Source organism: Euprymna scolopes, chromosome 2 (genome assembly GCF_053919585.1).
Source record: "Euprymna scolopes isolate OS-2025 chromosome 2, ASM5391958v1, whole genome shotgun sequence".
Classification (NCBI taxonomy): Eukaryota; Metazoa; Mollusca; class Cephalopoda; order Sepiida; family Sepiolidae; genus Euprymna; species Euprymna scolopes.
The window spans coordinates 128406140-128432341 of record NC_136483.1 but is presented as its reverse complement, the minus strand read 5'-3'; the positions used below and the strand labels follow the sequence as shown (position 1 = coordinate 128432341).

At 33.9% G+C, this 26202-nt stretch overlaps 1 protein-coding gene across 4 annotated transcripts in view; it reads right to left on the bottom strand.

Moving 5' to 3' along the window:
* The window catches only part of LOC145295994 (hydrocephalus-inducing protein-like), an 865028-nt gene that overhangs the window by 90422 nt on the left and 748404 nt on the right, over nucleotides 1-26202 (bottom strand). For all 4 annotated transcript variants that reach the window (XM_080141978.1, XM_080141990.1, XM_080142009.1 and 1 more), the window contains 3 exons: nucleotides 14825-14972; nucleotides 6348-6555; nucleotides 3343-3558 (listed from right to left, as the gene is read on the bottom strand). In XM_080141978.1, coding sequence (XP_079998104.1) covers nucleotides 3343-3558; nucleotides 6348-6555; nucleotides 14825-14972 — 572 coding nt within the window. The remainder of the gene's footprint in view (nucleotides 1-3342; nucleotides 3559-6347; nucleotides 6556-14824; nucleotides 14973-26202) is intronic.

Sequence of the window (26202 nt, the reverse complement as noted above, 5' to 3'; positions counted from 1 at the left end):
AAAATACTGTTGATGCAACATAATAAATAAAAATACTGTTGATGCAACATAATAAATAAAAATACTGTTGATGCAACATAATAAATAAAAATACTGTTGATGCAACATAATAAATAAAAATACTGTTGATGCAACATAATAAATAAAAATACTGTAAATGCAACATATTAAATAACAATACTGTTGATGCAACATATTAAATAAAAATACTGTTGATGCAACATAATAAATAAAAATACTGTTGATGCAACATAATAAATAAAAATACTGTTAATGCAACATAATAAATAAAAATACTGTTGATGCAACATATTAAATAAAAATACTGTTGATGCAACATAATAAATAAAAATACTGTTGATGCAACATATTAAATAAAAATACTGTTGATGCAACATAATAAATAAAAATACTGTTGATGCAACATAATAAATAAAAATACTGTTGATGCAACATAATAAATAAAAATACTGTAAATGCAACATATTAAATAAAAATACTGTTGATGCAACATATTAAATAAAAATACTGTTGATGCAACATAATAAATAAAAATACTGTTAATGCAACATATTAAATAAAAATACTGTTGATGCAACATATTAAATAAAAATACTGTTGATGCAACATATTAAATAAAAATACTGTTGATGCAACATAATAAATAAAAATACTGTTGATGCAACATATTAAATAAAAATACTGTTGATGCAACATATTAAATAAAAATACTGTTGATGCAACATATTAAATAAAAATACTGTTGATGCAACATATTAAATAAAAATACTGTTAATGCAACATATTAAATAAAAATACTGTTAATGCAACATATTAAATAAAAATACTGTTGATGCAACATATTAAATAAAAATACTGTTGATGCAACATAATAAATAAAAATACTGTTGATGCAACATAATAAATAAAAATACTGTTGATGCAACATATTAAATAAAAATACTGTTGATGCAACATAATAAATAAAAATACTGTTGATGCAACATAATAAATAAAAATACTGTTAATGCAACATATTAAATAAAAATACTGTAAATGCAACATATTAAATAAAAATACTGTTGATGCAACATAATAAATAAAAATACTGTTGATGCAACATATTAAATAAAAATACTGTTGATGCAACATAATAAATAAAAATACTGTTGATGCAAAATATTAAATAAAAATACTGTTGATGCAACATATTAAATAAAAATACTGTTGATGCAACATAATAAATAAAAATACTGTTGATGCAACATATTAAATAAAAATACTGTTGATGCAACATAATAAATAAAAATACTGTTAATGCAACATATTAAATAAAAATACTGTTGATGCAAAATAATAAATAAAATACTGTTAATGCAAAATAATAAATAAAAATACTGTTGATGCAACATATTAAATAAAAATACTGTTGATGACACATATTAAATAAAAATACTATTGATGCAAAATATTAAATAAAAATACTGTTGATGCAACATATTAAATAAAAATATTATTGATGCAACATAATAAATAAAAATACTGTTGATGCAACATAATAAATAAAAATACTGTTGATGCAACATAATAAATAAAAATACTGTTGATGCAACATAATAAATAAAAATACTGTTGATGCAACATATTAAATAAAAATACTGTTGATGCAACATAATAAATAAAAATACTGTTGATGCAACATATTAAATAAAAATACTGTTGATGCAACATAATAAATAAAAATACTGTTAATGCAACATATTAAATAAAAATACTGTTGATGCAACATATTAAATAAAAATACTGTTGATGCAACATAATAAATAAAAATACTGTTGATGCAACATAATAAATAAAAATACTGTTGATGCAACATAATAAATAAAAATACTGTTGATGCAACATAATAAATAAAAATACTGTTGATGCAACATAATAAATAAAAATACTGTTGATGCAACATAATAAATAAAAATACTGTTGATGCAACATATTAAATAAAAATACTGTTGATGCAACATAATAAATAAAAATACTGTTGATGCAACATAATAAATAAAAATACTATTTATGCAACCAAATAAAAAAATTACTACATACAACGTAATAAATAAAAAAATACTAAGTAAAATAAAAATGTCTTAGAAGAGAAGAAATGATTCCATTTCTGTTTGATAAAAACCAGTTTTCTTTTTTTTGTTGCAGACTAAATACTAGTAGGTACAAATTGCAAGAGCGATAGGAGCCTTCTATCATGTCTGAAAGTGACACAATGTTCAACGAGCGAGACTATAGATACGTCACTGTACAACTCATGCTCTCTATTGATCCAAGTTATGACAGCAGGATCATTGCCAGAACCCTCAAAATGCATCGCTAGATTGCCATGAATAATAGGGACATGCCCAAGGCGATGCAAACAAAGTTTCTGGCCACGGTTATCGTCTTTGGTGTGGGTTTAAAGTGAAGGTCACATCATGCCACTTCACACCGTCAAAGTTGGCTTGAAAGTCAACACCAAAGTGTACTTGAATGCGCTAAAGAGCGTCTGCAATCAGGTGGCCGCTGGCAGACCCTGGGTGTGGCAGAAGGATTCAGCGCTGGCCCACAAGTTCAAAGAGACCAGGATTGGCTTCAAAAAGAGTACCATGTACCTTTCTCTCACTGGCCCCCCCTCCTCTCCTGACCTAAATCTGCTGGACTTCTTCGTTTGGTCATATGTCGAGAATATCACCAACATGACCTCCCACAACACCGAAGCCAGCCTGATCGCTGTCATCCACCAAATATTTGCCAAGCTCCTGCCAGTGATTATGGAAAAGGCATGTTCCCAGTTCCTGACCCGTACGAGGTGGTGATTAAGGCTGAATGTGACTATATTGAATAGATGCCAGCTCTACTACGTAATCAAGTTACCTGAACTGATATTTTCAATAAAAGTTTTAAAATGAAGCTGTAGTATTGTTTTCTATAGAGCAACACTTTTATTGTTCCAATTTGTATTCATTTAACTAAATATATAAAATACTTTTGATGAAATCAAATAAATATTAACAATGTGTATATAACCTAATAAATATAAATTCTGTTGATACAATCTAATATATATATGTAATCTATCTAATCTAATATATATATAGTATATTTGATACAACATAATATATAAAAATACTACTGATACAACCGAATAAATAAATATCCAATTCATACAACATAATAAATGCAAATACTATTGATACAACCTAATAACTAAATGTAATATTATTATAACCTAATAAAAAATACTGCTGATATAGTTTAAAATAAATAAACTAAAGAATCTTAATAAATTCGTAGTCAAACCTTAATTTTCATTCTTCCTCCGTTCAACGAGACTTTATTCTTTGGGCAAAAATTGATAATGCATTGCTCCTTGCATCCAAATTTAACACTTCCACTCTTTGGGTTGACTGATATCAATTGATTTGCCTTGTCATTAAGTTCCCATTCGAAATTGAAATGGAATTTTCCAGTATTTGAAATCTTCACCATTCTTGTTGCTTTTTCGTTCACTTCCACCTTCAATTCAATACAAAATTTTGCCAAATTGTAAAAAAATAAATAAAACTTCTCAAGAAAGTGAAAAAAAAATCATACAATAAAAAAAATCATACAATAAATAAAATTTGCAAAAAAACATTTTACTAATGTTCGCTTTATCTTTCAACTTCCATTCTTTAAATCACATTTTCCCATAAAAAAACAAACATTGAAATTTCTGGTGTTAGTTATTCAAAGTGATGTTAATTTCATCAACGTTTGAACTTATAGATAGAACAGACGAATTTGTCATACTCAATTTTGTATAATATACTCACGAAATTTTCCTAGGTTTTCACAATATAAGTTTTTTTTTTATTTATTGAAACTCTTCTGTTTGTGAGAACATTGATTGAATTTACCTTTTCAGCTAATGTGTTCAACGTTATAGTCTTCATGTTCACTATTATTTCCACCTTATTTAAGCAATTTAATTGTATTTTACTAAAATATGCTTCTACATATCACACATTCTATAAAATCTGCCCATAAAAATCGGATGACTGATATCGGTTCAAAAAGTTTGTAGTTGCTGATATTTTGAACAATTTCAAAATAAATATTTGTGCAAGATTAAAATCATTTTTCCTATAAAACAATGCAGAGTTTACATTTATGGGAAAAATCTAGAAAAAATGTATTCTGTATCTTTTAAAATGTATTTATTGAATAATAATATATATATAACAAAAAAATGTTTGTTTGTCCGTTAACTACTTTTAATTGAAACATTCACCTCAAAGTTTGTACGAATCATCTACTGGGGGGGGGGGATTTTCTTTTGTGATTAATTAAAAATTAGAAAATTTCCAAATACGGAATCAAGCCTATCGAAATGAATAATGATAAAAGAACAACAATCACTACCACATTTACATTGCATGGAAGCAACCGAGTGACCTGGTACAATTGCCACTTCCTCTGAGAGACAGATTCAATAAATTCATTCTTTGTTGACTCACGACTGTTGGGGCAAATCAACATACAGAATGGTGGCCTGCTTGCTTCCAATTTGAACTCCAGATACTGCACATGATTTGGAAAAGTCCTCACAATGATGGAGGTTAATGAAAATTAAAATCAAATGAATCACTCACCACCAAACCAGGACCAATATCGCAGCATAAGATTGTTGTGATCACTCAGTATTCTATCTTCACAGTACTCAAAACAATTTTGCAAGTAACCATGACTGAATCGTCTTATGGTTTCATGAAGATGGAAGGGGGGGGGTCATGTAGAAGTGTACATCAAACGTATTCTACAGAGATATCTTTAACTTGGCACTGATAATTTTCCAACAATAGTGAACTAACTCATCTATGGCCAACACTTCAGATAGTAGGTAAATGAGGCTAATATAAGTCAAGAAAAAAGTACCTTCTGAAACGGAAACATGTTACACCTGCTCGTCTGAAACTTTACAACCCCTGAGACATGACTGACTGATTTCTTTGAAAACGTGAGTTCTCCGATTAATCATTACTTTCAATCATGTATGAAACTATTAATCATGAATTTTCTGGAGAAAAAGTTTAAATTTTTGCCAGTTTTTATTTTAGTTCTTCTCATGGTCAAAATTACAGTTTTCAATTTCTAACTTTTATGGTGGACATTTTTTATATTTCTCATTGATTTTGAAGGTTATTATCAAAAACTAGATTTCTTAACAAATTGAATTATTTTGCTGATAGAGTACTTGATTTTGGAATAAGTAGACAGATCAGATTAAAAGCATCCATAGCATGGAAGATTTTAAGATTGAATTCATTGAATTCAAAAATTATTATAGAAGAGGGCATTTTAGGAAACTATCAGATGAAATATTTAACTAAATTTGATCAATAATTTTTCATAGTGTAAATGTTCTTCGGTTTTAAAGGTTTATTTGAAAAATAACAAAATATTTTTCAGCTTCTCAAAACAAATGTAATGATCATATTACATGATAATAAAAATATTTATTTAGATGATAACCAAATTAATTTTAAAAAGTGTCATTTTCCTTCCCACAATAGAGAATGGCTAATAGCAGTGAACGTAATGATTTTAATAAGAACAGATTAGATGAGTTTTCGCTGCATAAAAGTTCAAAGAATTTTAAAAAATAGCATTTCTTAAAATAAATAAATAAATAAATGTACACATATCACAAATATAAATAGAGTGTTTATGTGAAAATACTGAAAATACACATTTCAATACAAGTTTGTTTTTTGTATTTTATGTCGTATGTCCATACTGTTCATTTTATTTCAGTATAAAAAACAAAGAATTAATTCAACAACTTATTCTGCAAGGTCGTGACTGATCATAAGATTTGCACCCACACAAGATGTAATGAAGAACTGCCTCTTTTCCCTCCAAGTCGGGTTCTTTTATCTGCCTCAAATCTCGCTCAGTCACGTGGGCTTATCACATACTTCACATCTTGCATAAAATCCAGGTACACGTCTTGCATTTTCTCCTTTTTTTTCTTCTTTCCATGTTCGAGCGGTAGAAAGAACATACCCTTTACCTCTTTGTGTTAAGGCTATTTGTGACATTACTACTACATAAGTACTAACACATAATAATAATGGGATAATCACTATTAAGAACCCGAACAATGAATGAAATAATTGTAAAAGGAACAACATCTTTTTCCTATATTTATTAAAGCACAAATGTTTTTAACAAAAAAATTGCAAAAGTTTACTTTTCAAAGAAAAACAGGCAATACTAGCAGAAATTTCCAGTTAAAAAAGTAGATTTCTATCTCTTCTTACCTCAGCAAAGTCCATTTCATCAGATCCCCACTTAGTAAGTTCAGACATGATGCCTTTTATATCTTCGTAGAGAATGGCACAGCTCATGGCATATCCTTCACTTTTGATATTCAGTTGTAAATGCGATAATTTGCCAACCACTTTGCACAGAATATTAAAGTTGATGAGTTTTTCATTCAACGGTGTGATGGTGAACGTAATTGGAAGTCTGCAAAAATTAACACTTGCTATGAACATCAATTACAGATTGGCAAGCATCGACATCGACAAGCAAAAATAAAGATGTAAATTATAGAAATATTATTTTGTATTACTAGCGTGGGTACCCGGCGTTGCCTGGGTTGACATGAAGTTCCGTTTGAAGCACACCTGTCCGCTAATCATCTTCATCATGGCAACGTGGATACCCCCACAACAAAAATAAAAGAACGGATGAAAGCATGCAAATGTAATCGCCCTCAAAAAAGAAGAAGTACGTGATACTCACTCCACCAGATATTTCGGCAGAAGGGCTACAAAGAAAAGAAACAATTCTCCGGATATTGAGCACTGGAAATAACACCCACCCCCAACAAAAAAATAATTAAAAATAAATCATTACAACTTTTGTTTAAGTAAAAATAGCTGTGAATGCCCGTGCGATCGAAAAAAAAATCTACTAAAAATTCATTCAAAATACAATTAAATTAAATTTTTCGTCATTTTATATTTCTAATGTAACCCCCCCCAAAAGAAAACATTGAATTTGTCCTATTTTGGGGTTCGTTTTGTTTATAAAATTGTTCAGTGAAAGTATAGAATGGTCTCATATAAAATAATTAAATTTATCGTTATTTTATGTTTCAAAAAAACAAATCCATGTTTTGCCTCCTCCTCGATCGAGACTTGAAAAAATGCTAGAGATGACATGTCTTGTTGAACGCTTTGTGGCCAAAAAGTGGGTGCTCATTTTACGTTAAATTTATATAGAAAAGTGATCCCCCATGCTAAAATGTGCATTTTCTTTTTTTTCAAAGTTTCTTCTTTCATATTATTTATAAAGAATGTTTAAACGTATTAGGCCCCCAAAAAGTAGGTTTTAACTTTTTTTTTTTTTTAGGTGTTAAACGACGCTGGGTCACGTTGTAAAAAGTAACCATTTTTAATTTAAGATATTAAATGCATTTTAAAGAAAATCTGTTTTGCAGGCAATTAAACACACTTGATATGGTATAATTATTATAATAAATCCTGGGCAACACCGATTAAATTTTATAAACAAACAAAAAGGAGCAGATAATTTATGGGATGATGAATTTTGCTCACATGGAAAATTAGCCCTGTGTCTGACTAACTCTGCCCTCGTGGGGATGCAAGTAAATGAGGGCATTAGTTTTAATTATTTTTCTCTAACCCCAACCCCACCCACTTCCCCCGGGCATCGGCGTTGAAAATAAGAAAAAATGATGTATTCTGGAGAAGACGTTTTTCAAAAAAGAACTTATGAATTATATCGGCATACTTAAATACAGTGTAAGAAACGGATAACACAACAATCTACATAATTATAAAACTCTAATGACCTTGTAACGGGTGTTGTTATTCAACATCCGGTTTACAACTTCCAGTTGCGCATGCGTACATAAACATAAATCCATAACAGTGTAAAAAAATAAACACAAATCGCTGAACCGGTTTTGTTTGAACAAACGGACGTCCTTAGAAAAGCGAATATCTTAATTTTATTGAATAAAAAACTTCAAAATATGGGAAGCAAATGCAAAACGTGATACCAAATAATACGTATAATCATCGACCTGTTTCATATATACGATACATATTATACTAAATAATTAACGCGACAATAAAACGTATTGTTTTACTGTGTACATTTTCAGCATCCCACTGTTTTTTTTTTCGCATTTAAATTATCCAAATAAACGATTGTTAATACTTTCTGCTTTTTTTTTTTTACATCGTTCATTTCCGTATTACGTTGAAGTTATTATAACGCAATTTCCTTACAAATAAATCTACTTTAACCCTGTTGATAGCCATAAAAGCATTTTACAATGGCGATTTACGTGACACTAAAACGTATTGTTTTACTGTGTACGTTTTCAGCGTCCCACTGTTTTTTTTTCCGCGTTTAAATTATCCAAATAAACGATTGTTAATACTTTCTGCTTTTTTTTTTACATCGTTCATTTCCGTATTACGTTGAAGTTATCATAATGCAATTTTCTTACAAATAAATCTACTTTAACCCTGTTGATAGCCATAAGAGCATTTTACAATGGCGATTTACGTGACACTAAAACGTATTGTTTTACTGTGTACGTTTTCAGCGTCCCACTGTTTTTTTTTTCCGCGTTTAAATTATCCAAATAAACGATTGTTAATACTTTCTGCTTTTTTTTTTACATCGTTCATTTCCGTATTACGTTGAAGTTATCATAATGCAATTTTCTTACAAATAAATCTACTTTAACCCTGTTGATAGCCATAAGAGCATTTTACAACGGCGATTTACGTGACACTAAAACGTATTGTTTTACTGTGTACGTTTTCAGCATCCCAATTGTTTTTTTTTGTTTTTTTCGCGTTTAAATGAAAAGATATATCACAATTTTAATTTAAGATTAAGTATTATGGTATCTGTTCCGTGTACATTTACCTATAAGTATGGCAAACCACTTATAATTCAATAGCTCATTGTTTTTTGTTTTTTCAAAAATAAACAATTATAAACAGAACGTGGACAACTCATAGAAATCTATCTATATTCTTTTTTCATTTTAATATACTTTCATAGAAATGTTTCTATTATGTCACAAAACCTATTTTCTTTAGATCACAAGTGTCAAGCTCATACATTAATTCCATAGCTAATATAACATACTGACCTAATGGGTCACGGATAGTCTAGTAACAAATAAAAAATGTTACTTAAAAATAAAGAATAAGTGAAAAAAGTTTCCTCCGAATTCAGTTATTCCCTTTTGGTTTTCTGGTTTGAAAATTAAACGGTGTCAAATTTCAGATAAAATAAGTTAAATCAAATATAAATTGAAATGAAAATAAACTAAATAATTAAATTTTAAATTATATTTTTAAATAATACAGTTGAAACGAGGCTATTATGTCGAATAAGTAATATCATCGAGCTAATAATTTAAATAGATTTAATTTAATGTGATATGCAAATGACCGTAACTTAATCACTGTAGATGTGGTTTGAAGAATGCTATATATAGAAATTACGCATAAAACATAATGTCTTCTTTGACAGAAGTATCCTATCATGGGCATCAATATTTCTTGACCAGGAGAGGTGTACACACATATCGCCTTTATATTTCTTTGAACATGTACACATAGACAAACACACACATGAACGCTACTACTTTATACATATAGATATCACAAATTTCTTCACAGATTTTCTGTAATGAAAAAAGCTTGACATTATTTTTGAAATAGTCCTATTTTGTATATTATTTTTCTTTTGTTTAATATTTTATTTATTACATAGCATTATGGATATCCACATGTGTGTGTGTATATTAGAGTACGGTCATACAAAGCCATGGTCACAATTTGATTTTCTCAATTCTTTTTGAATTAGCTATTCACAGGTTAGAGTGTGCTATGGAACGTACAAGACAAATGATTAGATGTATATTGGAAATCGTTTAAGGCGTATCAACAACAGGGTGGAGGAGTTATATGATATGGGACAGCATCATTTGAGATAGATTTGTTGGTCATGGTATCTGAAGGAGAAAAAGTGACATCTGCTACCTTATTACAATCCCTTGAAAGGAATCTTTAGTGAAATATCTCTTTTGCTATGTTTTTATGTTTTGTTTTTAAGCAACACCTGCTCTCTTTTTCCATTCTGTTTTTACTATCTTAGCCTTCTTAGCCAGTCTGAGCATTTAAACGGAAAAGATGATGATCTAGCTGCCATCTTCCCTTGATAAACCTGATTGAAAATTTTTGAGATTTCATCATGCGGTGAAAGTTAATTTCGAAAGCAACCAATTGCGAAATCATCAATATTGTAGTAACAGCAGTCATATGTATCATTATTAAGAACTTGACTGATTTCATGTGTACAAGAGTTTTGATACACTGCATATCAAATTATTAACGAGTTTACATTTTTAAAAATGTTTAATGAATGAGTGAATAAAATCCATGAAACTTTAAGAAAGTGCTTGCAATACTATTCAACTACTCCAGTCAGAAAATAAAAGTATTTAAAGCATTATTAGCGAAACTATGACAGAAGATAGGAATATCTGTTGATTTCAGTGTGTCAAGTTATTAACAAGGTTAAAAAAAAACACAATATACCCATAACTTGTTTATTGAAATAATTTTCAAACATTAAATGAACTAGGAAAAATGCCTAGAACACAATAACTACATAGCAATTTCTACATTGACATAATGAGTAGGGGATATGCGATCCTTTTTCATGAATTACTTGTAAAAGACATTGATCCACAGAATTAGTCAAATTTGTGATTTTGTCAGCAGTTATTCCTCGTGATACCTCTCTCACAACTCATCTTTGCTCTTAAATTGGCGTCCACTTGCATAGAGGCGTCGCTTCATGATACTCCAAAGGTTCTCAATTGGGTTCAAATCTGGTGAATTCGCAAGCCACTTCATCTTCTGTCGCCCAGAGAACCTCAGTTGTTGCAAGTACTCTTTGCTTTTGTTTGCTGCATGCGAGGGAGCATTATCCTGCATAAAAATAATGGGTCTTCTGAACGTCAACCCTTGCTTCTTCAGCCATGGTTCAAAGTGAGCAAAACTTTGGAAAAATCCATTTTCATGTTGTCCTCTGCCCATTTCAACCGGTTTTGTATGTAATGTTGCTTTAACGGAGGCTTTGTCACAGACTTAACAGACTTTGCCACTTTTTTCAGAAGGCAACATCAAGTACTTTTTGAGACATTCTTCAATCTGGCTTGGTCAAAGACTTCTCGACTTGTTTTCCCATGGTTCTTAACAACTTCATGTTTAATTTGGAGTAGAGAACGGCGTGAAAAAACTCTAGATTTACCTTTATCAGCTTTCTTTTGTACCTTTGTAGGGTCCTTGACAAAATTCTTCACAGTTTGATGGTACCTTCCTATCATTTTTGATATTTCTAGGGTAGTTTTACCTTTTGCTAGCTGTTCTGTAATAGTACTCTTTTCAGAACTACTCAAACCACCTTTACGATCCATTTTATTGACAAAACAAACTGCCTTGTTAATAATTTGACACACCTCAAATACCGAGAATTTCACAGTATGCGCAGCTCAACATTGCCAATGTTTCCAAAGCTTTTGATATGAAACTATCAGTAAGTTTCTGAAACTGGTAAAAAAATGTTATCTTGTTAATAATTTGACATGCAGTGTATAATAAAACTCCATGGTGGTTATGGGTGCAATTAATAAAGTTGTTCCGTAAATATAATTAACAAAATCAGTAATTAATTCATAAATAGACAATTTTTACTTTTATTACCAAACTATTATCACTAGTCAAATTGATTTGAGTTTAAATGTAATACAGTAGAACCCCTGGATATGGTGACCTTAGGATAGGTTTTTTTCAGGTTACGATGTGGAATGCAATGATTTTTCGGCCCCTGGTTAAAGTATTTGACTCGGCTTATGATGTTATTTATAATATTATGTGTATTACATACTGTACTGTATTTTGTTACTAATTTTTAATGCTGTATCCTGGCGTTCTACTGCATATCAATTATATGACATATCAACCCATTTCAAGTTTAATCATTTTGGCAAAAGCTTTTATGTTTCAAGTTTTTATATCTTCAAAATTTTTATGCTTCAAATTTTGTTCATGATGTTTAGTTTGATTGTTTTGTACAGAAAAATTGTTGGTTTTCTTCTTTGCAGAACATGATTGAGTTTTGCTAGGGAAAAACGGGAAAAAATAATAACAATATTTGACACATTTAATTCAAGAAGCCGATATCTTTAGACAGCCTGATCTGGTAGCATCAGATATGAAAAGTAAACTTACTGATGTTGTCCAAAGATGTTGTCTTAAATGCATGTCAACAGAATTGGTCTGGATAAAGTAGAAGGTGACCACATTTTGTTTCAGCAGTGGTCAAACTACTTTTATGTAGGTGATTACATGGCTAAATCATATATTATTTAAATCACACAATGTGAGACCGCCTCGTATATATAGGAAAAAAGCATTTAAAGATGACAATCATATTTATGCTTTGTTTTGAGGAATAATGAAATGATTAGTTGAGTAATCAAAACTATTATTTCAAGAGTATCAAATGTTGTTTTAGAAATATATAAATTTATTAAAATAAAAGAACGGATGAAAACATGCAAATTTAATCGCCCTCAAAAAAGAAGAAGTACGTGATACTCTCTCAACCAGATATTTCGGCAGAAGGGCTACAAAGAAAAGAAACAATTCTCTGGATATTGAGCACTGGAAAGAACCCCCCTCCCCCAACAAAAAAAAATAATTAAAAATAAATCATTACAACTTTTGTTTAAGTAAAAATAGCTACGAATGCCCGTGCAATCGAAAAAAAAAAATCTACTAAAAATTCATTCCAAATACAATTAAATTAAATTTTTCGTCATTTTATATTTCTAATGTAATCCCCCCCCCAAAAAAAAAACATTGAATTTGTCCTATTTTGGGGTTCGTTTTGTTTATAAAATTGTTCAGTGAAAGTAAAGAATGGTCTCGTATAAAATAATTAAATTTATCGTTATTTTATGTTTCAAATATAATTCCCGCCCCCACCACCAAAAATAAAAACAAATCCATGTTTTGCCTCCTCCTCGATCGAGACTTGAAAAAATGCTAGAGATGACATGTCTTGTTGAACGCTTTGTGGCCAAAAAGTGGGTGCTCATTTTACGTTAAATTTATATAGAAAAGTGATCCCCCATGCTAAAATGTGCATTTTCTTTTTTTTCAAAGTTTCTTCTTTCATATTATTTATAAAGAATGTTTAAACGTATTAGGCCCCCCAAAAAGTAGGTTTTAACTTTTTTTTTTTTTTAGGTGTTAAACGACGCTGGGTCACGTTGTAAAAAGTAACCATTTTTAATTTAAGATATTAAATACATTTTAAAGAAAATCTGTTTTGCAGGCAATTAAACACACTTGCTACGGTATAATTATTATAATAAATCCTGGGCAACACCGATTAAATTTTATAAACAAACAAAAAGGAGCAGATAATTTATGGGATGATGAATTTTGCTCACATGGAAAATTAGCCCTGTGTCTGACTAACTCTGCCCTCGTGGGGATGCAAGTAAATGAGGACATTAGTTTTAATTATTTTTCTCTAACCCCAACATCACCCACTTCCCCCGGGCATTTTTAGACAGCCTAATCTGGTAGCATCAGATATGAAAAGTAAACTTACTGATGTTGTCCAAAGATGTTTTCTTAAATGCATGTCAACAGAATTGGTCTGGATAAAGTAGAAGGTGACCACATTTTGTTTCAGCAGTGGTCAAACTACTTTTATGTAGGTGATTGGCTAAATCAAATATTATTTGAATCACACAATGTGAGACCGCCTCGTATATATAGGAAAAAAGCATTTAAAGATGACAATCATTTTTATGTTTTGTTATGAGGAATAATGAAATGATTAGTTGAGTAATCAAAACTATTATTTCAAGAGTATCAAACGTTGTTTTAGAAATATATAAATTTATTAATATTAATAAATAAATTTAATAAAACCTCATGTGAATGATTAAACTGGTCTGTGCTCAAATGTCTATACATGGAAATTGGAATATAATATTGAGTCTGGAAAGCATATAAAGAAGAGTGATATGATAAAACTAATAAAATGAATAAAAGATTAATATTAGAAAAATTGGTAAATATTCAGATACATTACAACAGAACACTGACCACTCTAATTTGTTTTTTTAGGGGTAATCGAGGTCGCTGACAACGAATCTGATACTCAAACCGGGGGCAATTTACCGTTTGCATGGTATTAACCCCTGAACCCACAAACTACTTTCCGCCATTTTACAGCTTCTGATTACGCTACACACGCGTGGCAGAATAAAAGACGGCTTGCTTCACCTAGCAAACTGCCTTCTCACATGGCATACCAATCTTCCGTGGAAAATTTAAAATTAGCTGAAAAATAATAGTAATAGTAATAATAAGTAAATAATAGCTGACAACATTTTATTCAGATGGAATTGTATGAATAATGAGGAGGGTGATTTTAGCAACTATCAGAGTTAAACAAATTTTTTAAACTTTAAATTTTTGGCAACTATTACATTTAATTTGCACTTTGATATTGCACTATTAGTACGCTTTTTAGCCCTTGTTTTAAAAAGCACAATTGAAAAGCTAGTTGGATTTGGCCAAAAATATTTAACAAATACATTCAGATAATTCCATTATTGAAAGAAAATATTTTGAAAGATTCTTACCTTGAATTTGGAGGAAGTATTCCTTTCATTGGTTCAATACAGAGTTTAGAAGGTATTCCACCAGAGAAATAACTTCCCTCATCGAAAGTGAATTGAAATGGTTTTGGTTCATTATTTACTAAGTAAACAATTTCTGATATTTTGTGGTCTGTTGAAAGAAAGGAATAGCAATCAGTAAAAGGTTATCGGAAGCAGAAACAATCTACATTTCGTGTTAATCATCACACATCAGGACTAACCCTAACACTAATTACCCATGATTATCAATTAAGATATTAAAAACAATCGTGTTCTAAAATAAATACTTTGTTTTACAATATTCCATTTGTCTTATGAAATCAAACTTTTGTGGATGAACTGTGTAACTCAAATTGAATCCTTTCACCACTGAAAAGTTTAAATAATAACTCTGACAACGTGATTGACATCGTGATTGACCATTCTCACGTTCAACAAGTCATTTCCTCAAAAGAAATATTTTCACCTATATCATCGGCGGTCACTTGTGTCCGAGTAAGACTGTCCTCCGTTGTGGCTTCTGTGGGTCCTCAGGTGAGCATAGAGCCCAATCCTAGACCCAATTTGTCTTGTGCAATTTGGGCAGATAAAGGTAGTGGTGGTGGGGTGGGGTTGGGTGTGTCTGGTTGATAATCTGTCCTTTCTGTGCTTGCGTTTATCCTCAGCAGCTTGATTTAGGTCACTACTATAAAGCGCAGCACCTTCGTGGACAGCGCTCCTCCATGCCAACCTGCTCCCAGCCACGTCCTCCCATGTCTCAAGGTCCATGTGAAACCGCTTTAGATTTGCTTTGATGTTGTCCTTATACCTCATCTTTTGGCCACCCTGGGCACGCTTTCCCTCAACAAGCTGAGAGTAGAAAATCTGTTTTGGGAGGCGGAGATCCGGCATTCGGACAACATGACCAGTCCATCTGAGCTGGCGTTGAGCAACAGTAGCAGTGATAGTGGGAATGTCAGCCTCACTCAGGACGCTGGTGTTGGTGCGTCGGTCCTTCCAACTAATTCACTTTCACCTATAATAATGGAGCTAACAAACATATATTTTTAGATCAACAAAATAATTTGTCTACTGGTCGGTCTGCTATATTTCAGTTTGAAATGACATCCTTATCGCTATCCATAAAGTTTAAGCTTAATTTGGATACAATCAAGCTTTATAAAAACATGCCTTAGATATTAGATTTATTCTAGAGTTAAAATTAATTAAAAAATGTACGATTTTGGTTGGTTTGTTACATTTAAGTTTAAGTTTTAAGAGGCTTTCATCCACGAAAGAATTTTTCTGTACTTTCGCCCGTCTATTACATTTTCCACAAGTGTGCAGTGTTAATGCTTTGTACCCGGATGAAGTATGGATGAAGCTCTTCCACTGCCAAGAGAATTTGAACATAGGATCTATAAAAAAGGAAGACGTGGTGCTGGTAGGAGTTCAGCTGAACAGGTGCACTAATAATGGCGGATGGTCAATGTAATGGAGTGGTCAGTTCTAAAATTATGTATGTGAATTCCATGTCTTCAGATAAGTGAGTTGTTCTGAGGAAAGTAAAACTCATCATTGGATGATGGTGAAATGTAAGATGAGATGGTGATGGATGATGAGGCAGATAGATCGATGACAAATTTGATTAATGTGACTTAATAAGATAACTTAAAGTAGTGCATGGCACAGCAGATCCCTGTTTTCAAAAACCACTCCTGGCGAAATAGACTACTGTTGCTACTACATATGTGAAATCAGTGTGGAGTATAATGAATAGAGCATATACCCCCAGTGTAAGTAACATATGATTGCTATGGTAAAGGCAAGACTTGTTTGTATAGAAGACTGTGTAAATGGCATGAAATAAGAATTAGAAAAATGCAGAATGCATAATACCGAAAGAATAATTACCATAAGAAGAGACACTGAAAAGCGAACAAGACAGTAAACAGAGAAGCAAGGGATAGGATCGTGAAAAGAAAAATAGAAAGAAAAACAGCAACATGGACGATTCATAAGAATGACAAAAGATAAGTGTTGTAGGGGGTGTATCCCAAGTGACACGTTTCTGTCTCGCTTCCGTGTTAACATGCCAACATGTTTCAAAATGTCTGCTGCAAAGCAACACACTGCTATGCTACAATGCAAAGCAATGTTTCAAAAAAAAAAATTCTCCCCAACTCCTCCAAGCAACCTGCTTTATGGAGCCCACACACCTTATTTGCATGCGTGTAGTACAACTTTGTGAGATCATCCGAGACCGTATGTGTTAAAACCTCACGGACGCCATCTTGGATCTCTTTTCATCCCAACCTGCAGGAAAGACAGACACGAGGGTGTTTGAAAGGTAGGCTGTTCCTATTTTCCCCACACTCCTCCTGATCTCATCACAAAGATGGCAGGGAGGTGGCAATCGCCTCCGCCAGATGCTTCTTTAAAACGGGATTGTGCAAGCCTCGTCTTCGTATGTGCTCTCACCCACAGTCTGATGGTTGAGAAACACTGCATCTCCTGGGAGGCTAATAATATCTGAGTCACTGCTTGATTGGGCTGGTGAAAACCAGAGTGATGGCTCACTAGTTTCAGACACAGAGTCACTCTCATCATCCAGTGGTGGTTACAACTGTGTTGTCGGTTGCAGGTCCCTAATATGATGGGCACAGGGTGCTGACTCACCATGTCGGTCACTTGGCCCAGCTTATACTTGTTGGTACACCGTCTTCCCGGAGGCTTCACCCAGACAGAATCCCCTTTTGCATACGACTCCTGCTCTCCCTCATTGGCAACTGCTCTGTCAGGGTATATTATCTTTTCCTCGGACCTGGTATCAATAGATTGCCTTTGCAGGTGCTGTTCCTGGAGAGATGCCATCCTTCGATGTGATGTTGTACGAGTACACGGCTTCAAAGATGGTGCACTGCTTCCTGGCCACAATTCTTTAGATGCTGTGATGGCTTCTCTCAACAATACCGTTGTCAGATAACACATAAGCACATCACAGTTGCAGCTGCACCCCCACTCCTCTAGGAACTGTCTGACCTGACGGCTGCAGAAAGGTGGGTCATTATCCGTCAGCACCTCTTCAGGTGCGCCTCCTTCAAAGAACACAGATGACAGCTGGCAAATAATGTAGGAGTCTTAGCGTCTCAGTGATCTCTAGACCGCGAAATGCATAGGTCCACAATCGATGAGAGAAGTGATTGCCACCGTAATGTGTGATATCTATGCCCACCCCCTGCCACATGTCACTTACTCCCAACTGCCCTTCTTCCACTGTATTGGAGCTCTCCCTCATTGTCAACTGCTCTGTCAGGATATATTATCTTTTCCCCAGACCTGGTATCAATAGATTGCCTTTGCAGGTGCTGTTCCTGGAGAGATGCCATCCTTCGATGTGATGTTGTACCAGTACACGGCTTCCAAGATGGTGCACTTTTCACCACTCTCTTGACATCTGTCTTTCCTTCTTCTGGGTCAATCATCTTGGCAAAATATAGGGTCCCAAGGTGCCTGCACAGCCAATGATTCTCCAAGATACGATCCGTATTCACATTACATGCGATGGCTGCACAGTCATTGCAGAGTCTCAGAACCGGTTATCAGCCAGCAGCCACTCATGTCAGCGCATTTGTTCTGTTGATCACAGACCTGATCAATGCTATGTCTATGGTCAGGTCATACTTTTTGATTGTCTCAACCAAGGTGACGAGCCGCCTTCATATTAACATCTCACTCACTGCCCGTGTGGTCAGCCATGCTCTTCCAGTCAATGCATCGATTATCCACCAATGAGTGCATGCAGAGTCTCTGATAATATGTAGTACCCTGGTTAGCCACTGAAGTGCTAGGTTAACTCCAAGGGCTAGTGAACTAGCATCTATCTAGACTGTAAACTCATTCTCGTTGACACACCAGCTTTTTCGCACAGGATCATCACAAGTCACCCTGGCTGCAGCATCATGCACTTCATCATTCCATCCTGATGATGCGAATGTTGTATGTCGTTTTATGACCGCCACAGCCACCCAGAGCCAACCACACACAAGGAAGTGGCCACCAGCTTTCCACAAACAGAAAAAAACGCTCCAATGAGTGCTGTTGGATGGGACCTCCAGAACGTCACTACCTCCTCCAGCTGAGTCCCTCCTTGCTACTGCTCATGTACAGGCCAACCACTTTGCCCCATCTCGCAGATGTTCTGGTTCCTTGTATGTCAGTCCGAAAGTCTTAAAGTGCTTTTTGACATGAGGCTCTCATTTACAAAGATATCATCGATGTATGACGATATTGACTGTTGCACAGCCTCATCCTGTTGCCAGATCGCATGCATAATCACCATCATAATACCTGGTGCCACGTTGAGACCGAAACCTAGCCTAGTCAGACAATAGCAGGTTCCCTTAATTTCCACAGTCTGAAATGGTCATAGCGTTTTTTCAATGCATATCAGCAAGTACGCCCTGCGCAGGATCAAATTGCTGCCGCCACTCCCTTAATTTGAGTGCACAAACATCAGCCCCTGCTGTGTATGAGTCAACATGTTTAAGCTCACAATAGTCCAAGCTTATCCTCCAGGTATGGAAGCAGCCATTTGAGCCACGTTTGAGCAGGGTACTCAGATAGGTGGTTCCGTGGCTGATCACCTGATCACTACTTCCAAGACATACATTCATGCATTGGTTTCCCTGCCATACTCTGCATAGGCTCATTGAAGGTAATCACGGCACAAATGTGTTTCTCACATCCAGAGAACTCTATCTTGCTGGTGCCGTCCACAGTGATTCCACCCAGCCATGTAATTAAGTCCATCCCCAGAAGTAGGCCATACCCAAGCAGCTCTCTATCAACAACCACAACTCGCACGGCTACTGCAGGCCCATTACTGATGCTTGTATGAATGATGCTCACCCCACAAAAGGACAGTAAGCCTCCACCTACAGTTAGCATTGCAATTCTCTCCTTGTACCAAGTGTCGCAACATGCCTTCCATACGAGGGTCTGGGTGCACATCAGATCTTTGTCCAACATTCCTCCAAACAGGACTGCAAGCTTCTTCAGTTCTGTCAGATAAACATCAACTGTCTCCCCAGGATATAACTTGCATGCCATGAACTCCTTCCATGCGGCAACTGATCTAGGGCAAATGCTGTGTAGAGGGCATTTTTAATGCAGGCGAAGTCCGCCTTCTTTTCGTCAGTTAACTGCTCATATACAGCATATGTGCCCCTAATGAGGTGCATTGGGACCAAGCATTCCAGACGCTTCACACTGCTGAGCTGGTATATCAATTCTGCCTTTTCCACCCATTCCTGCACTGACTGCTCAGCACTTCAGAGGAATTAGCTTGGGGTCAAATCCCGACGACAAGTCGAAATGAGCTTGCTGTAAGGGGCATATCCCAAGTGATACAAGTCAATGTGTTCATTAAGCTCACGGTAGTCCATGACGGGTTGGACCTTCTGTTTGTTCTCTTGTAAGACAGTCATCAAGAGAATCAGCTCTTGTGATGGCCCGAGCTCATATATATTGCGAGTTTGGAGATGTTATTTGATATATATATATATATATATATATATATATATATATATATATATATATATATATATATATATATATATATATATAAACATTATGAAATATATATATATATATATATATATATATATATATATATATATATATATATATATATATATATTTCATAATGTTTTTAGGGATACAAAATTTAAATATTGCAATTAGGAAGGGAAGACTTTTATGATTCATGATTAAAAGTAAATTTGTATATATATAAATATAGATATATATATATATATTCCTTTAATCTTATCTGCAAAAAGGGGAACAAAGGGGAACAGGAGAGAAAAGAAAGAGAAATGGGGAGCCAGCTAACTCAAAGCTGTATCGAGGGAATTTTTAAAACAAAGAATGAAAAAGTGATTAAAATTGCGTTTTATTCAATTTACAGGGAGAAAAAAAAGAAAAAAAGTGGGAAAACGATTAAAATAAAACAGTGTTATGGTCGAATACCCTAGAGATTAACCATGTTCAAACCCAGGAGGCATTCCCTTTGCTTGCAAAGGGAAGGTTTTCTAAGTCGAATGTGAATAGTCTCCAAGATCTTAAGGTGATATAGTAAATGAGCACGACTCAGAATAGAAAAAGAGTCCGTGCTAAAGTTCGCTGCACAAGACGGGTTTTTAAGTAAATGATCAGTAATTGAAAACCCGTATGTGTTAGTAACAACGTCAGTTGCCCGGTAGGTTCCATTCCTAATTTTACTGGGTACATGTTGTTGGATTCTTCCATCTAATCTTAATGTCGTTCAACCCAAGTAGTTTGCATCACAACCACATTCAAAATTGTAAATAACATTACTATTATGGTGGGGGTAGAACGTCTTTTCGAGAAGATGGTAATAAAGTTCTCGTAGAGAACACAACACGCACATTGGCAGCAAAATAACATCCATGAACTGCTGAACTTATTTGTTTGGCAAATTTCTCACTTACTGTACCCAATCAAGGCAAACGAAGATAAATTGGACATTTGGCTACTATATTCTCTTTAATTCAAGAGAATTCAGCCAATTTCTTTTGAATAACTGATCTAATCACATCTAGTGGGTACCCCTTTTTGGATAAAGTATCCATAACTGTTTCCAATTCCTCATCTAATTTTAACTTGGAACAAATCATAAGGGCACGATGTGTTAGGGTCCAAATTAGATTTATCTTACGTTTTTTAGGGCAAAATTAATCCCAATGAGTGTACAATACTGTGAATGTTGGTTTACGGTATATAGATGTATGGTAACTAGATGGTGTTTTTGTTACCAATACATCAAGGAAAGCTATGGATGAATTGCACTCTCCCTCATAGCGATTAGCCAGACATACAGGGTTGAACAATAAATTTGTCACTCTAAAGAAAACAACATTACAGTTTTATTTGAAAACTTTTATTGAAAAAATTAATTCAGGTAACTTGATTATGTAGTAGAGCTAACATCTATTCAATGTAGCCGCCTTCAGCCTCAATCACCACCTTAATACAGGTCCAGAACTGGGAGCATGCCTTTTCTGCAAGTGCCGACGGGAGCTCGGCAAATATTCAGCAGATGGCGGCGATCAGGCTGGCTTTGGTGGTATGGGATGTTATCTTGGTGATGTTCTCAACATATAACAAAATGAAGTAGTCCAGCGGGTTCAGGTCAGGAGAGAAGGGTACAAAGTTGTAGCACTCCTTCTGAAGCCAAGCGGGTCTCTTTGGACTTGTGGGCTGGTGCTGAGTCCTGCTGCTACACCCAGGTTCTGTCAGTGGCCACCTCATGCTGCTACACCCAGGTTCTGTCAGTGGCCACCTCATTGCACATTCTTCAGCACATCCAGGTACATTTTGATGTTGACTTTCAAGCCTATTTCGAAGATGTGAGGTGGCATGATGTAGCTTTCACTTGAAACCACACCAAAGACTATAATCATGGCTGGAAACTTCATTGAGCTGTACACGCAAGCATTGAACAGTCCGGATTTGCATTTTGAGGGTGCTGGCAATGGTCCTGTTGTCATAATTTGGATCAATAAAGAGCATGAGTTGTACAGTAGTGCATTTCCGATCTCGCTCATTGAACGTTGTGTAACTTTCAGACATGATAGAAGATTTCTATCACTCTTGGGATTTGTGCACAACTGGCCAACTAGTAGATGGCCTGCAACAAAAAAAAAGAAAACCGGTTTTCATCAAACGGAAATGGAATCGTCGTTTTTTCTAGGGTGACAATTTTATCTTTGGTGGCTAGCGATTTTCTGCCCTCAATGGTATTCATTGTTCTTGTAAAGGTGGTTACTGTCACTTCATGTCAAGGGACAGCAAACTAATATTACTACTAATACAATGAAAAAAAATAATAACAAAAACAAAAATATTAATGATAATAATAACAATAGAAATGCTATTAATAACAATACTACTACTCTCACCAAAAACAGTCAAGAAAACTGTAAATGTGAACAAAAGCAAACCGTGTTTAGAAATATCAATCTAGTAATCGAAGAATGACTGGTTCAAATGCTAAGTTGTTTGCCCAACTGTCATTCTGACGACCTAACAATTAAAAGAGAGCATTCTGAAGTTCATAGGTTTAGGCCAACATAATATGTATGAGTGTAATGCATTTAATAAGTGTAATAATGAACTGATGCCATTATTACTTTGAAAATTTCTGTTCGCCGATTCAAAAAATAATAAATTCTCCCTTAAAACATTCCAGCTATTCTCATTGGCTTAGATCAGACCATTCTCTTATTCCAGATTACAATTCTTAAACGAACAGGCAGGAGAATATCCAATATGGCATTTACAGATATAAGTTGCTAGCGTTCTATATTAAATAAACTGATTACTTACCTGCTCGGAGTTAATTGATTCTCCCTTCCTCTCTCCCTACCTCTTTCTCTCTCTCTAAATGTATTTACTGATACAGAGAGAGAGAGAGAGAGAGAGAGAGAGAGAGAGAGAGAGAGAGATATGGGGAGACGGACAGACAGAGATAGCGATAGAGTGAGATTTATGTCTGTTTTGTTTACATTTGAACTGAGCGATACATAGACAGATAGACAAATAAATAGATAGATAGATAAATAGATAGACAAATGTATATATATATATATATATATATATATTAACATATATATATATATATAGAGAGAGAGAGAGATAGAGAGAGAGAGAGTCAAGTGGTGACGAACGAGCGAAAGATATATATAGAGAGAGTCAAACACGGTAACAAATGAGCGATAGAGAGAGAGATAGAGAGAGAGAGAGGGAGAAGTAGAGAAAGAGAGAGGGAGAGAGTCGAGCACAGTAACGAGTGAACAATAAAGAGAGAGAGAGATAGAGAGAGAGAGAGACAGAAACAGAGAGTGTGTGTGAAAGAGAGAGAGAGAGTCGAGCATGGTAAGGAACGCACGATAAAGAGAGAGAGAGAGAGAGAGAGAGAAAGAGCAAGAGAGAGAGCAAAACATCGAATTGGATAGGAACATATGAGATGACACCAAAAATTTCGTTTTTTTGTTTTTTTGTTGTTTTTTTTTTTCAGTTATACCATAAATGTCAAACTGCAGATTTGATCAACTAAAAAGCATTAAATACTATGTAGCAATACAAAAGTAATGAACCACATTTTCATTGGGGGGGGGGTCTCATATTTAAACTTGTCCAATAAAGCTTTTCCTGTTTTTCTTTATTGAAAACAACGAATTTAGTCCATCAAAACTTACAGATTCTCTCTGTCTGTCTGTCTTTCTGTCTGTCTGTCTGTCTGTCTGTCTCTCTCTCTCTCTCTCACTCTCTCACTCTCTTGTTGTGTCTTGACAGCTAAATGGATGGCTTTCTTTTTCTCTTTCTTTTCATCCTTTGCTTTAGAGGTTCAAGCTTGCCTGTCTCCCAACTACTTTTTTTTTCACATTTCTCCACTCAGATAATTTTTAAAATGTTTTACCCTCACTGCTATTTTTTATTTTTATTTTTTTTTTACTGCTGGAGCTTGCTCAAATCCTTACTTCACCACCTCTCTCCACTCGTTCTTGACAAGAGGAGGTTGGGTGTATCCATTCCGATAGCCATTCTTACCATGAGGAGTTGGAAGTGTCTTGGGCAGCAACAGCAACAACCATACTTTAATTTTTTTTCAATGGGGGGGGGGCACACTTCCACCGGGCAAAGCCAGTTAGCAAGTACTGCTAGTTTTATTATATGTAGAGTTAACAAATATTTAAAAGGATTTTCAAGAAAGTTCCAGAGTGATGCGAAAGTAATATCTGATAAAGATGTTATGACGTAGCATAAACCAGTTATTTTCAACTATTTATGTTGAAAAAATCTGATCCTGTAAAGAGAAATAAGAAGCTGAATGAAGAACATGCAAAACAAGAGTTTAGAGATGAAATGATTGAGCATTTCGTGACGAGATCTACTTCAAAAAGTTTGGAAGAACAGTAGAACTTAAAGTATACACTGTTGAAGGTAACAGTGCATAATTCATACTGTGGCTGGAGAAAATGGCCTCTAAGACACAGGGATATACGGTGGTGGAATGGGCAGTTAAGAAATGTATCAAAGAAACGTGGAAACGATTTAATGAGTGAAAACAAAAATGGGTTTAGTGAATACGGTTGTGTATCTGGTGGCAAGGAGTAATATCCAAAGGCAAAATAGAAGCAAAGCAAGCTAGATTTCCAGATGTATTTCAAAGGAATGACCCAAATAATAAAGTATTGAAAATGGTTGAACAGATAGCAAAGACAAATACTGATATTAGAAAAAAATGTATTGAAGTGACAAAAGGGTGTAAGAAACAAAATGATCAGAGCAAGAAGAATGTGTTTGGATGTTATTATGAGAAATTCTTGAATACTGAGTTTTCATGGGATAAAAATCTAGAACTTGTAGAAGCATTATCATGCTCAGCTATAAGAAGAAAAATGTTCATAGAAGACTCAACATCTGGCAGCCATCTTTTTTTTCTTGCAGCATATTGTCATTCATTTTTTTCTACCTAAGTAAATAATTAGAAATTTTTCTGAACAGTATATGCACGAAAAGAGACGGTATTGGCATAATAATAACCGTTTGCTTCCGCTTAACGAAACTAATCTGTAAAATATGTACCAAAATTTTAATATGTTGGAGGAGCTGTTTTGCATGAAAAATAAATATTTGAATCCTGGAATGTAATTATACTGTTATTTATATATATATATATATATATATATATATATATATATATATATATATATATATATATATATATATATATATATATATATATATATATATATAATTTTAAATCAGCCCAGCCTTGACAGTCGTGTTTTAAATTTTTCCATTTCTTTTTTCTATGCACAACTTATCTTTTTTTAATAATATTATTTGAACTCATTCCCTTTTTCCTTGTACCCATTTGTGAATTATTCTACGGATTTCTGCCTTTTGAATTACTTTGGACCATCTTCCAATTACGCGATTCCCTTGGATTTTACTTGTGGAAATGGAAATTTAATAAACTTTTTTGGATTTTACCGTTATTGGATATTTTACCCTTCACCAGACTATCCATTCACGTGAAATCACCTTTTTTTCACCCTGTTCCCTCTGCTTCACTATTTGTTAGTTTCATTAAATACTTTTCTGATCCCGCATTTTTCTAATTTCTACCCTCTGATGAGAAGGAAAGTATTTCTTCAAAACTCCGCGGATTAAGGACTATCCACTTTTGTGCTTCCTTTTTAAAATTAAATATGTTTTTAACTCTTTTTCAAACAAAGTGTTTTTTAACATGTTTTATTAACTACTTGCCCTTATATATATATATATAT